At 43.4% G+C, this 13,662-nt stretch overlaps 1 protein-coding gene across 6 annotated transcripts in view; it reads left to right on the forward strand.

The window, feature by feature from the left end:
* ASB3 (ankyrin repeat and SOCS box containing 3) overlaps positions 1–13,662 on the forward strand; it is a 93,640-nt gene that overhangs the window by 30,520 nt on the left and 49,458 nt on the right. For all 6 annotated transcript variants that reach the window (XR_012883259.1, XM_075863165.1, XM_075863160.1 and 3 more), the window contains exon 5: positions 1,365–1,500. Coding sequence is in view for 5 of the 6 variants with exons in the window: in XM_075863165.1 (XP_075719280.1) it covers positions 1,365–1,500 (136 nt within the window). In the remaining variant the exon portion in view is untranslated. The remainder of the gene's footprint in view (positions 1–1,364; positions 1,501–13,662) is intronic.

Consider the following 13,662-nt stretch of genomic DNA (forward strand, 5'->3'; position numbering starts at 1 on the left):
GAATCCAGCCTGATAGTGTCCCCTTTTAGGCTTCCTACACAGTAATGCCTCCCTCTGTGCCGCCAGCCAGTAGTAATGTCCCCCTGCGTGCCTCCATACAGTAGTAGTGTTCATATATACAATACAAAGTTGTTGTTTTTTTTTAAAGGAACACTAAAAGTTCCAGTGACCAGTGTTCCCCCGCCCCATATCACAGCCAGATACCTGAGCACCTATACCAGCTCTTCAGTTTTAGAACCCCGCCAAACAACTCCCCATATCTCAGCTTTCTTAGAGGACCTGTCACCTCTCCTGACATCTCTATTTTAGTAAAAGCTTGTATTGCACGTTAAAGTAACGATTTTGAAACACATTTTCTTAGAACTCTGCATTGTGCTGTTCCCCTGTTATTCTTCCTAGAAATATATGAATAAATAGACCACTGGGTGTTACCATTTCCCTTGTCAAAGGGGCGTGTCCTTACACATTTTCACTCTGTCAGCACTGATTGGACACTGGCACTTCTCTTTAAAGGCTTTGTACACCTTTTTGAAATAGATATTTTTATTTAAAATAAAAAAATCAGTGTATGGTTTAACTTTCAAAATACTTTTTAGTAAAAATTATTTTTACTTTCTTAGATGCCGCTGCTTTGTATACTGTATACAGACCAGCTGTATCTAGTGCTGAAACCTGTATCTGTCAGGTCCGTGGAACTAACGGTTCAATGACATCGGGTCCTGTGTATCTGACATGCAGGTTCGTGCTGTTACCGATCACCTCAAAGGTCGTAACTTCAATACGATCAATTACAGGTGGATCCTGAATGTCGCGTGGACCTGAAGGATACAGGTTTCAGCCCTAGATACAGCTGCTCTGTATACGGGAAACAAAGCAGCTGTATCCCAAAAATTACAAAAAATATTTTTTAGTAAAAGTATTTTAAATGTTGCACCAATCACACTGATAGACATTTTTATTGTTTTTATACTTTTTTTTTTTTAATAAAAATATTTCAAAGCTTTACATAGCCTTTAAGTGCTTGCCCTTACATGTCTAGAAATACAATACAATATAGTTACATAGTGCATATAAAGCAACACATGTGGTTTCCATCATTGTTCAACTGCAAAATGGATATTTGACATAGTCATCTACAGGATTTATACTTTATTGAGACTATGAAGTAATGGCAATAAAAATCAACTACCCTATAATTAACATACAATACGTGAAAGTTCATAAAGCGTTTATGAAATTCTAACTCTTGCGCTGCCATTGTCAGGATCGGGCTGGCTTAATGAATTTTCTGTCTTTGCCCCTTTTATTGACTGTAAGAAGCTGTCATTTTGATATATGGCTATGTTTGAACTCTCTTTTTCCAGGAACGTCCTGACCTTATACAACTACTTCTCGAGAATGAAGTGGATAAGGAGTGCAAAGATGACTTTGGCATTACACCTTTATTTATTGCAGCACAGTATGGGAAACACGAGAGCTTAAACTTACTGTTGTCTTGTGGTGAGTATTTCAACAAGTGGAATAATTGCGTATCGATGGTCTAGTATTTGTCTATGCAAATATTTTTAGCTTTAAAGAGACTCTGTCACCACATTATAAGTGCCCTATCTTGTAGGAGATGGGTGCTATAATGTAGGTGACTGCAGTGCTTTTTATTTAGAAAAACAATCTATTTTCACCACGTTTGGAGTGATTTTAGTTTTATGCTAATTACTTTCTTAATGCCCAAGTGGGCGTATTTTTACTTTAGACCAAGTGGGCGTTGTACAGAGGAGTGTATCACGCTGACCAAACAGTGACCAATCAGCGTCATACACTTCTCTCCATTTATTTAGTCAGCGCATAGTGACACTGCCTTATTCACTATTTGCTGTCTTATACTGACACATTAACGTTACTGAAGTGTTTAGACAGGGACTAGACATTCCTTCCAGCCAGGACGGGATATCTATTCACAATCCCGACACTTCGGTAACGTTTCTGTGGTACTTACAGCAGAGCAAGCGTAATCTCGCTGTAACCTGTCATTTACACGGGATGTCTATTCACAATCTCTGCACTTCGTTACTGTTTCTATGGTAGTTACAGCAGAGGAGGCGTAATCTCGTTGTAACCTGTCATTTACTGCGTAATCTCGCGAGATTACGCTTCCTATGCTGTAACTACCACAGACAGAGTAAAGAAGTGCAGAGATTGTGAATAGACATTCCGTCGAATGTCTATTCACTGTCTGAACACTTCACTATCGTTAATGTGTTAGTATAAGACAACACATAAGGATCTAGCAGGATCACTATGCGCTGACTAAATGAATGGAGAGAAGTGTATGACGCTGATTGGTCAGCATCATACACTCCTCTGTACAACGCCCACTTGGTCTAAAGTAAAAACACGCCCAGTTGGGCATTAAGAAAGTCATTAGCATAAAGCTAAAATCTCTCCTAACTTGGTAAAAATATATAGTTTTTCTAAATAAAAAGCACTGCTGTCACCTACATTATAGCGCTACTTATGTAGGAGATAGGGCACTTATAATGTGGTGACAGAGCCTCTTTAAGTGGGTTTGTCTCAAGACAAGGGCCTCTGTACATGTGCCCCACTTTGTAAGAGTTTTGGCCATTCATTCGAATGGCCGGCATGTAATACTACATTTCCCATGCAGCGACTGGGGGGTAAGTATATGGTCCGATGAGGATGTTATCGCAGGGCTGACCTCTATTTAAAAGGGTTTTTCTTTTGGGAGACTACCCATTTAACAAAGACAATATTAACTGCACAGCAGGGATACAATTTGTGTTTTCAGTTTTGTTTTTTTAACTCTAGCTCCTTCCTCTCCTTTGTGCCTTTCAAGATCTCTGCTTTCTGTCATGGAGTGGGAATAGTCATTGTTTACCTGTCCTTGTCATGTGTTGTACACTCACGTCTACTGCTCACTTTAAGAACTCTAAAAACCGCAACCGAGCACAGATTTCAATTTTAAGAAAATTTTTTGCTGTTTTTTTTTTACCATGGGTCCACACAACGTTTTTGCACCCACCAGAGTTTTCCTTCAGCAACGTATGCTCAGTATCTCAGAAACCTAGCCCTGCTCCAGGTACGGCATGTGACTGACACGGGTTTACAGGATGTTGTCCATCACGGAAAAGCCTGGTCTGTGCCATTACATAACCGCCCCTGCAATAACGCTTATAAGTACATTTAAAGTGCCCTTTACGTGATGTAAAAAAAAAAAACCCCTTAAAGTGCTGCCCATATACCGGCCTTATAGTGACCTGTGTGTAACGATCCTGCTGTTTCCTCGGGAGGCTGTAAAGTAAAGCAATGTGCCGTGCTGTATCTTGTATTGATAGAGATGTACATTTGGAAAACTAATGTCCATGCCTGTGATGTTTTTGTAGCCCATCGTAACTCTTAACAGCCCCCCTTCCCCCGAGTATGAATATTTTAGGCTCTACCATGCATCATTAATGTTCCTCTTCTTCCACACAAATGGCTTACTTGTTTTCACAGCTGCTAGCTACTTGCTGCAATTTATTTTTTATGGCTTGCATTAAATACATGGAGTTGCCACTGTAGGCTTCATATCTGAAGCTGACTTTTTTTTTCTTTTTTTTTTTCTCCTATGGTCATAAAAAATGCATCGCACTTCTCTGACTAGACGGCTCATCATTCATTTGTGCTACTATCTAATGCCATCATGTCTGGGATTAGAGAAGGAAAGATTAAAACAATGGAATTAAAGGGGTATTCCACCTGTATAAATACTGGTTGGAAACATATTGTAATTGTAGGCACTTGTTTTCTTATTTCTTGGTCTTGGGTACGTCCATGTTTACACACGGCCACAGGACGCCTGTAATTTTCTTTCAGAATTTTACTTCAGCCTGCTCAATGTCCTCTGTACCGTCTGTGCTCTTGTCCAGCTCCGTCCCATGGAAATGTATATTCACTTCCAAGAAGTTTAAAACAGACAGTCCATGACACTGTTATGACAGGGAATTCAGCATGTGTGAGAGGAAAATACAGAAGTAATAACAGGAGGACGGAGATTAAAAAGCTAAAATTAGGTGGGCTGAGATAATATAAAGCCATTGGGAAATCACAAGATGCCAACCGTGATACAAAGGTTAATAGTTGTCTTAGATACTCTGTGAGATAGAAAATTGTGACTGATGGAGTAGACCTATGTGCCAGAAGTAATTCATAAAGACAAATACAATGATAAACGTTGGAACAGTGGGAGTCCTACTTGGGGGACCCACACTGATTGCTAGACGGGCATCAGAGATCCCTCTAATATAGTCGGCCACTAATTGGAGTAAGGACCGTGCAGCAAGCACTGCTGGGCTGTTTCCGTAACTCCCATACAAAAGAATGGAAGGAGCCATGTGCGGTCCCCTCTCTACTAGCCCCTGCCTAAAATCGGAAGATTGCAGCCGAAGAATAAGGAGAAGGGGGTCAGTTAATGCCCATTCTCGATGTAGGTGCGGTCCCTTAGCTGGGTATGGCATTTATCAGACATTTATGGCATATCCTGTGCATATGCCAAAAATGTTTAAGCTGAAAAAAAAACTTTAAAATCTCTGTCTGAAATCTCTGGCCAGCCGCCACCTCACCAAGAGAAACGGAGGTCGGGTCAGCGAAGTTCTGCGGCACATACTAGGCCCTGATGCCTAGTGGCATGAGGATGTTGTATGCAATGCAGCCAGCAACGTCCAGTGTCAGAACGTGGTGTGCTGCGTTGCATATAATGCCCTGACGCTACCCGGAGTCAGTACCTTATACGCATAGCTGCCTGATGTAGAAGCCTGAGTTAATCCGAAAGGGAGAAGCCAATCGGTTAGGTGAGTTAATTTTTTTTTTTTTTAAACTCGTTTTATTGAAAAATGTAACAAAGTTTAACACAAGTCAAATTCAAAATAGTGAGTGGACCGTAGTGTCCTATAACTTTGTAACAAAGTACTCGCAGGTGCTGAAAACATAAGTGCCATATTTTCACGTAATGCCAGCATTGTCTTGCGAACAGATATACCATATTTGTGAAACGTAACCATCTGAGCGTTCATTAAAAAGAACAGTACAAGTGTTTAATTGTATGCGAGAGGCCCGGGACATCCACTGTCACCCCTTCCAACCGCAATTATCTTCCTCCCACCAGCGCACTCACAGCTTGCCCCAGTTCTCTGGAGGAGTAGTTAGTATCTGGTGCTTCACACCACAGGTCCCAGATTTTGTGGAATTTGTCAGGTAGGTTTCTGTGTTTGTAGATGATGCGTTCGTACGACACTGTCGAATTTACCATATTTTTCCACACTGTAACTTTCGGGGGTCGTCTATCCATCCATCTCATTGATATACCTTTGCGAGCTAGAAATAGTGTCTCCTGTATGAAAATTCTGGTGTAATGCGGCCACTGGTCTTCCTCCATTATGCCACTGGTCTTCCTCCATTATGCCAAACAAACATATTTCTGGAGAGCTGGTGATCGGGAATGGTAGCAACCGATTTAGGACTTCGACCACTTCCGCCCAGTATTTCTTGATATGAGGACACGTCCACACCATGTGCCAAAAATCTGCAGGAGCGTATGAGCATTTAGGACAGGAAGGTTCCGCTATGCAATGCATTTTAAACAGTCGTACAGGCGTTAAATAGGCTTGATGTATATAGTATAACTGAATGAGCTTGTTATTAGCCGCCGGTGACACATGTAAGTGAGACTGCCGTTCTCTTCAGTTAGCGATGGTATCAGTTGGACCCATTTAGAGATAGTTGGTAGGGGTGCCGCTGAAGCCTTTTTATCCAGTAGGTGAGCGTATATGGTGGAGATCAGTCCTTTAGGACCCTGAGATCTGATCACCCCGATGAGGGGATATGAGGAGATGGGCTGACGAGGTGCCGGGAACTGTGTAGAAAGGAGATGGCGCAGTTGTAGGAATTTGAAGAAGTGCTGCCTTGGGATGCGAAATCTTTCCTGCATCTGTTCAAAGGATATAAAGGTATCATCTTCATAGACATCGTTGAGCACCTGTATGCCCGCAGCTGTCCAGTATGCTGCTTCCGGGTAGGTGTGTAAGGCTTTTAAGTCCATATTGTGCCATAATGGAGTCTCCTCTGGTATTGTAGGGGTACCTGAAATTTCCACCGCCGCTTTCCACACTCCTCGGGCTAATCGACAAATGGGTAGTAAAGATGTTCCTAGGTTCCCATGATGGAACAATACAGGCCATAGTATTTCATGCGCGGAGTATTCCAGTAAAATCCCTTCAGTTCCAGACAGTCGGCTTGCTTGCGTCCAGGGGCCCAGATATTTGAGTTGGCCAGCTAAGTAGTATAGGTAGATATCTGGAAGAGCAATTCCAGCCATCTCTTTTGGGCGTTGTAATATTTGTAAGGCCAATTTAGATCTAGAGCGGCCCCATATGAAGGATATGATTAATGAGTCCAATTGTTTGAAAAAGGACTTTGGTATAGGAGTACATACATGTTGTAGGACATACAGGCTCTTTTGTAATACCACCATTTTAATCAAATTAATACGGCCCATGACTGATAAGGGTAGGGCCGCCCACACCTTGAATTTTTCTCTAAAGATTGCCAGAAGCGGGTGGACATTGAGTGGAAGTGAGCGCGATGCTTTCCTGGCGATATGCAGTCCCAGATATTTGAAGTGATCCACTACTGCTAGACCTTCCATCGTGGAGCCCACCGGTTGAGATTCGATTTGATGAAGAAACATTACTGACGACTTTAACCAATTTATGCGCAATCCAGAGTAGTCTCCAAATGTGTTAATTAGGCTCATTGCCCTTGGAAGGGATGACTGCACCCTTGAAATGAAGAGCATGATGTCGTCTGCGTATAAGGCAATTCGCGTGATGGATACCTTGTAGCTCTGTGTCCGATCTGAGAAGTATCGCCAATGGTTCCATTGCCATGGCAAAGAGTAGTGGCGATAGAGGGCATCCCTGCCTTGTTCCAAGGCCGAGCTCAAATGAAGTCTATGTCAGGCCATTCAGTGCCACGGTAGATTTCGGATGGTTATATATGAGTTGTATCCAAGACACAAAGGCCGGTCCAAAGCCAAAGCATGTGAGGACGCTAGAGAGATAGGGCCATTCCACTGAGTCGAAGGCCTTAGCTGCATCCAGGGAAGCCAGGGCCCAATCATTGCTGTTCCGTTCCGCTATTTGTGCCACCGCGTGTACTCTCCGCAGGTTATCCGAGGTGCTCCTTCCCGGTATGAATCCCGATTGGTCAGGATGGATGAGCTCAGCTATGATCAAGTTCAGCCTGTTCGCGAACACTTTCGTCAATAATTTATAATCAGTGTTGAGCAAGGATATAGGCCTGTATGACCCGCAGTCTAATGGTGACTTGTCTGGTTTCAGAAGTACTATTATGGTAGCGTCATAGAATGAAGCCGGTAGCATTCCTTTTTCAAATGACGTATTCAAGACTTCAAGTAGCTGAGGCAAGAGTTGTTCCTGGTATTTGACGTACACTTCAAGCGGTATGCCATCCGGGCCAGATGCTTTGCCCTTCGCCATTGAGGATAATGCTTCTGTCAATTCCTGAAGTGTTAGAGGGGCATCCATAGACTTCCTTTGTATGTCCGTCATTTTGGGTATATTTATTTCCGACAGTCCCTGATGTTCTGAGGAGACACCTGCAATGTCTGGCTATAGAGGTCCTTGTAGAAGTCCGTAAAGCAGTTGAGGATTTGCTCATTCTCATGAAGCATGTTCCCGCCGGTAGTTTTAATACGTAATATGGCAGGAGAGGCAGAGTTGCAGTGTATGAGATGTGCCAAGAGACTACTGGATTGGTTGCCATGCTCGAAATATCTCTGCTTAGAAAAGAAAATGCGACGTTTAGTCTTTTCGTGGAGAAGATTTACGTATTCTCTGCCCTTCCGTAGCCAGTGTTGTTGAGTGCTCGGGGAGGGATCTGCAATGAATGTGGCCTCCAAGTTGGTGCATTCGCTCTCCAGCAGCTGCTCCATCTTGGAAGATTGTCGTTTGTGGTAGGAAATTGATGACTGCAAACATCCACGGAGGTATGCCTTCAGGGCATCCCAGAGGGCCGAGTGATTATCAAAGGGAAGGTTATCCGCAAAGAACATTTCAAGTTGGTCAGGTATTCGATCTTGAGCGCCAAACACTGTAAGCCAGAATGGGTGTATCTTCCTGGGACCTCTGTTCACGTGTGGGCGGAGGGTAAGCTTAACCAGCATAGGTGAGTGGTCCGACATTGCACGGGGTAAGTGTGAAATAAGTTCCATCATGCTATATACTTTGGGATTACCGCACATATGATCAATCCGAGACAGTGTGTTTCTCCCAGGTGTAAAGCAGGTAAACTCTCGTTTATCCGGGTATCTCTGTCTCCACATATCCAGCCAGCCCATCTCTCTCAAAAACCCAGCCAAGGGAGTAATTACAGGTGGATTTCCTGGTATCGCTACAGAATTAAACTTGTCAGTAGACGGGTCCAGCAACAGGTTGAAATCTCCCATGCACAACACTCCGGCCATGGGAAACTGTTAGGCAAACTTTGCCGCTTCATAAAGTACCGACATGGGGGCCGGTGGTGGAAGATAAAGTCCAATCAGCACAAAGGGATGACCTTCTATCCAGGCATGTATGAATATCCATCTGCCGTCTGTATCTTTTAGTACCACGTCCAGTTCCCATCTAAGTGACTTATGGACTAAAATGGAAACCCCTCTGGAATAGGAACTATAAGTGGTGTGGGCTGACCATTGTATCCACGAGCGATTCAGACAATGAACAGTGGAAGGAATTAGGTGCGTTTCCTGAAGACATATTAATTGTGGCCCTTGGTTGCGGATAAAGGAAAATGTTAGATTCCTTTTGTGGGAGTCTCCCAGGCCTCTCACATTTACAGACAAAACATTCAAAGTCATGGCACTTATAACCTTACATCTCAGTACAATGCAATTTTCTAGGTAAACAGCTGGTGCAAAGAACAAGACACCAGTACTAACAGTTTGTAACCGAAGCTTTCAGGGCTATGAAGTTACTTTATATCATAGGTGTGATATTGTGGGCAAACGGGGGATCACCTATATACCTTATAGCTGATATAGGTGAACAAGTTATAAAGATAACAGAAGAAAAACCAGCATTATGTTTCCTCATGTGTGAATTGTTTTAACCGCTGTTACATGTATCAAAGCATGCCATGAGCCACGCACTGCCGCTCAATCTCTATCCCTGCCAGGGGCCCGCAACAGGTTCTATTGATTCTACACAAGGCAGACTTCCCGCTATTTCCATCCAATCATATACCTGAGAAATGCACGATATAACATACATGTAAGAAATAACACTATTACAAAAATGGATTAACCGCAGGGCTCTCTCTCCAATCCGCCATGCCAATCGAAATCTGCGTCCACAGTATAAGTGGAGTATATGGTAAGGCCACTAGCAGCTGGATAAACAGCATGTCAAAAACACAGTATCTACACTTTACATACTCATCTGAAAGTCCCATACGATATTCCGAAAGTGCAGGCAATGTGGACATGGCATACATATAGAACAGTCCCGATGATTCAAATGTTAGCGACGGGGAGAACGACCAACAGAGCTCAGCCATTCATCTGCCTCAGCCGGATCAGTGAAGAAGATAGTTTTCTCTTGATGGACGACTCTCAATCTTGCTGGGAACGCCATTGAGTAAGATATTTGTAGGTCCCTAAGTCTCCTCTTGACTTGCACGAAGGAAGCCTTCATTTTCTGCAAGGCAGCCGAAAAATCTGGAAAGAGCAGTATGGTGGTATTCTGAAAACGAATCTCTCCATGTTTGCGCGCAGCTTGTAAAATGGCATCTCGATCTCTGCTGCTGAGTAGACGAGCTATCATGGGTCTCGGAGGAGCTCCAGTGGGTGGTGGTCTGCCCGGCACGTGGTGCGCTCTTTCGATAGTGTAGGAAGAAGACAAAATGGCGTCCGGTAATATTTCCTTAAACCAGGCCTCCATGAATGCGCAGGGGTCTCGCCCTTCACTTCGCTCGGGTAGCCCCAGGATCCTTATATTATTGCGGCGAAGGCGGTTTTCCAAGTCGTCTGCTCGTTGCGCCCATTGACCAGCCACCCTATCCAGCTGAATCAGTTTAGTGGTCTGCGGCGCCACTCTGTCTTCAAGTCCTGAGATTCTATCTTCAGTCTCTCTCACTCTTTCCCTTAAATTCTGCAAATCCTGTCTCAGAAGACCCACATCCGACTTTACCTCTGCAATCCTGCCAGTCAAGGAAGATGTGGATAATTGAATCGCATCCAGCAATCTGGAAGACACTTGTGCCAAAGTAAGCTCTGTTTCAGGAGCTGGGGGAGGTTCAGGCTGTTCCGGCTCTGAGGAGGGAGTTGGTGAAGATGCAGAGACGCCGGCGCCATCTTGTGGAACGGCCCTAGCGTATTCCTTCAGCCGCTCCGCCGCCAAGGATTGCCTGGTTCGGTTCATGACAGCGTGTCCTCTTTGGTAAGTATGTGGGTCGGTTCTGGTAGAAGTTATGGCGGTATTTCAGCAGGATAAATAGAGGAAAACCTTAGCTGGGTACGGAGCACCTAAAGCATGTGACCGCTCATGTCCGTCGCTGGCCACGCCCCCCCAGGTGAGTTCATTTTTATTTTAGATTTTAACCTCCATTTGTATAAAAGGGGGGGCTGTGGTACAAGGCCCGGCACAGAATGCCCCTAGCCACAGAGTGAAATCTATGCCAGTTAGATCTTGGAATCTTCAACTGGGGTCATATGCCACTGCATACAATAGCTGGTTTAAGTGGTCATGCGCTGTTCATGGCAACATTATAGCTGAGGCCAGCGAGCTTTCGGAGCGGCGGTGAATGGGGTGTCAGCGCGAGAACAGGGGGAGTTTCGAAGTTTGGGCACCTTTTTAGATAATTATTTCTTACCCTCCCTGCCCTCCTGCAAAATGTAAAAACTCCCGGATAACCCCTTTAAATCTATGTCTATGGGGATTTGGAGCTCTGTATTGGATATTAAAAAAAAAAAAAAAAGCTCAAACTCCTATCAAAATATATTAAGAAATTAATCCACACCAAATTTTTTACCTATTTAGATAATTAAAATAACATTTGTATTCAAGAAGGACATTCACTTTAAAGATGAAGTCAAAATAAGAACCGAATTTTATTTTGGCTTACCTCTCCAATTTCTGTGGGGAATGTAGGGAGACTCCTATAAGGCGCCGCAGCCCCTGGGTCTGAAAGAAAAAAAAAAAAAATGGAGTGCAGCTAACAATCTGCATGTATTAGTGGCATTGCTTATCTCCTATACTTTATAATGTTATAATAACCAAGGCAGTTGAAGAAAAAGGGTTTGGGAGGAAATTGATTCATATATAAAAAGAGTCAGAGAAATAGACGGCGTAATGTAAAAATATTTTCTGGAACAAATAGTAAATGTGATTGGTAGCAAAGGTTAGTAAAGCGATTTATCCTGCTCTGAGCTCACATGATTCCCAAACTTCATCTGCTGTAGGATGAATCTCCTTTATAATATCACTTGACCCGAGGTCTAGAAGGCAGAAGTCATTTTTCCACATTCGAGACAAGGAGCCTGTAAGGTTTCAGGAGTCACATGGATTAGTTTATTACAGATTTTATATTTAGAAACATTTATAAGAATTCTACATTAAAATGTACTGAAAATATTTTATGGGATTTTCTCATTTATTTTTATTTTAACATTTTTACAAAAAGCTTTTTTTCCTGTATTTGAACATTGATACTGGGAATTCCTATCATTGAGCACTAACTACCTTTCAGATGGTTTGCCTTGTCAGCAGGAGGATTTGTGTTCCTGCTGTTGCCACAAGAGGAGCTAAAATGTCATCTTGTCACGGTCGATGTCCCCATTCTATAATTATGGACGATGAGGAAGACCTCTTACAGTCTTATTAACCACTCTTTACTACTGGTTCTCTGTATGGCCAAGAGGGGCGTCTGGAGCAGTGGGTCCAATTGTATCCAGAATTGGCAATCCTCTGTCCGCTAAATACATCACCAAGACAGCATTAAGAAGCCTCTGATTTTCAAGATCTCTGGATCCACTGACGGCAAACAAAGATCTCGAAAGTCATCGATTTTGCTGCTGATGTATTTAGGCTCTGTTCACATCTGCGTCCATTAATGGACTCCGTCACAGATTCTGCAGCATGCAGCGCTTTTTTTGTGCAGCAAAACGGCGGACACCATGATGGAAACTGAACGGCACCCATTAAAATCAATGGGTTACATTGGGCACTGTTGGTGTCCGTCTTGTGACCGATCCGGCGCTTCTGGTATTTTTTATTTTTTTTGTTCTGCTCTTCTAACGGAGCAGAAAAACAAAGAACCTTAATGCAGATGTGAACAGTCTTAAAGGGATTTTCCCATCTTGGACATTTTATGGCATATCCACAGGATATGCCATAAATGTCCGATAGATGCAGGTCTCGCTTCTGTTACCCGCATCCCATCTCTAGAACTGGGCCCCCTAAACCCCGTTCTCCCTTTCTCTGCTTCCACCGCCTGCCCGGCCACTTCCTGGTTAGGTGGTCCAGAGTTACGGAAACAGTGTAGCTCGTTGTGTTACGCTGTTTCATGAACTCCCATTCACTTTTACAGAGTAGCTCCGCGAGCTCAGCTGTTTCCGTAACTCCTGACCACCCCACCAGGAAGTGGCCGAAAGGCAGCAGGAGTCGGGAAAGGTAGAACAGAGTTTAGGGTGCACCGTTCTAGAGAAAGCTGGGAGTCCCAGAGGTGAGACCAGCATCTATCTGACATTCATGGCATATCCTGTGGATATGCCATAAATGTCCAAGATGGGAAAACTCCTTTAACTCACAGAGGATTGCCCAGACCGGATACAATTCTATCCACTTCTTCGATGAGAGCAGGACCAGATCAAGTGGTTTTCAGATTTTGGATGTGCGCAGCAGAGTATTTCCATCCACTGACAACCAGCAGATATCTTGAGACGTTGAAGCACAAAGTATATTGGAAAATTGTATAATATATTCATTATTCAGTAATTATATCTTTGATAAACTGTAATGTAAAATGAAGCCATAAGGAGGCTGAATTACCTTACATAATGTGCATGCTGTACCCATGTTCTGCCACGGCTGGGACGTGTTCCCATTTTTTAAAACCAGCTGGCCCGTGTAATTAACCAGTTGGCCCAAGATGGAGGACACACAGACCTGCGCTTCAGCCAAACCTCTCATTCTGTATAAACACTTTGGCAATTTGTGCACGATTGCACCTCCACAGTCTTATTCTGTTGACACAAGAAATTGCTATGTATTTTATTGATCAGCATTGCTGAGACTACCTGGCCTCCTTCCAGGTGTGCATCGCCATTATTCCAGGCCTGAAAGCAAACAAAGATAACGTTAAGTGTTTGACATCGACTGGAGGCGAGTCCAGAGATTAACGGGGTTTATTTGATAACTGTTATATTTGCATACAAATTGATTATATAATTTACATCCCCGTGTTCTGAAGCGATGTTCCAGCTTCTCTCTACAATATTCATGATGATAAAATGGGGAAATCACAGACTGTTACCGGCTTCCTTTAAAAGTCACTTAATATGTCCCATAATGTGATCTACACCGCTGCAAATGG

This window comes from Rhinoderma darwinii, chromosome 4 (assembly GCF_050947455.1).
Source record: "Rhinoderma darwinii isolate aRhiDar2 chromosome 4, aRhiDar2.hap1, whole genome shotgun sequence".
NCBI lineage: Eukaryota > Metazoa > Chordata > Amphibia > Anura > Rhinodermatidae > Rhinoderma > Rhinoderma darwinii.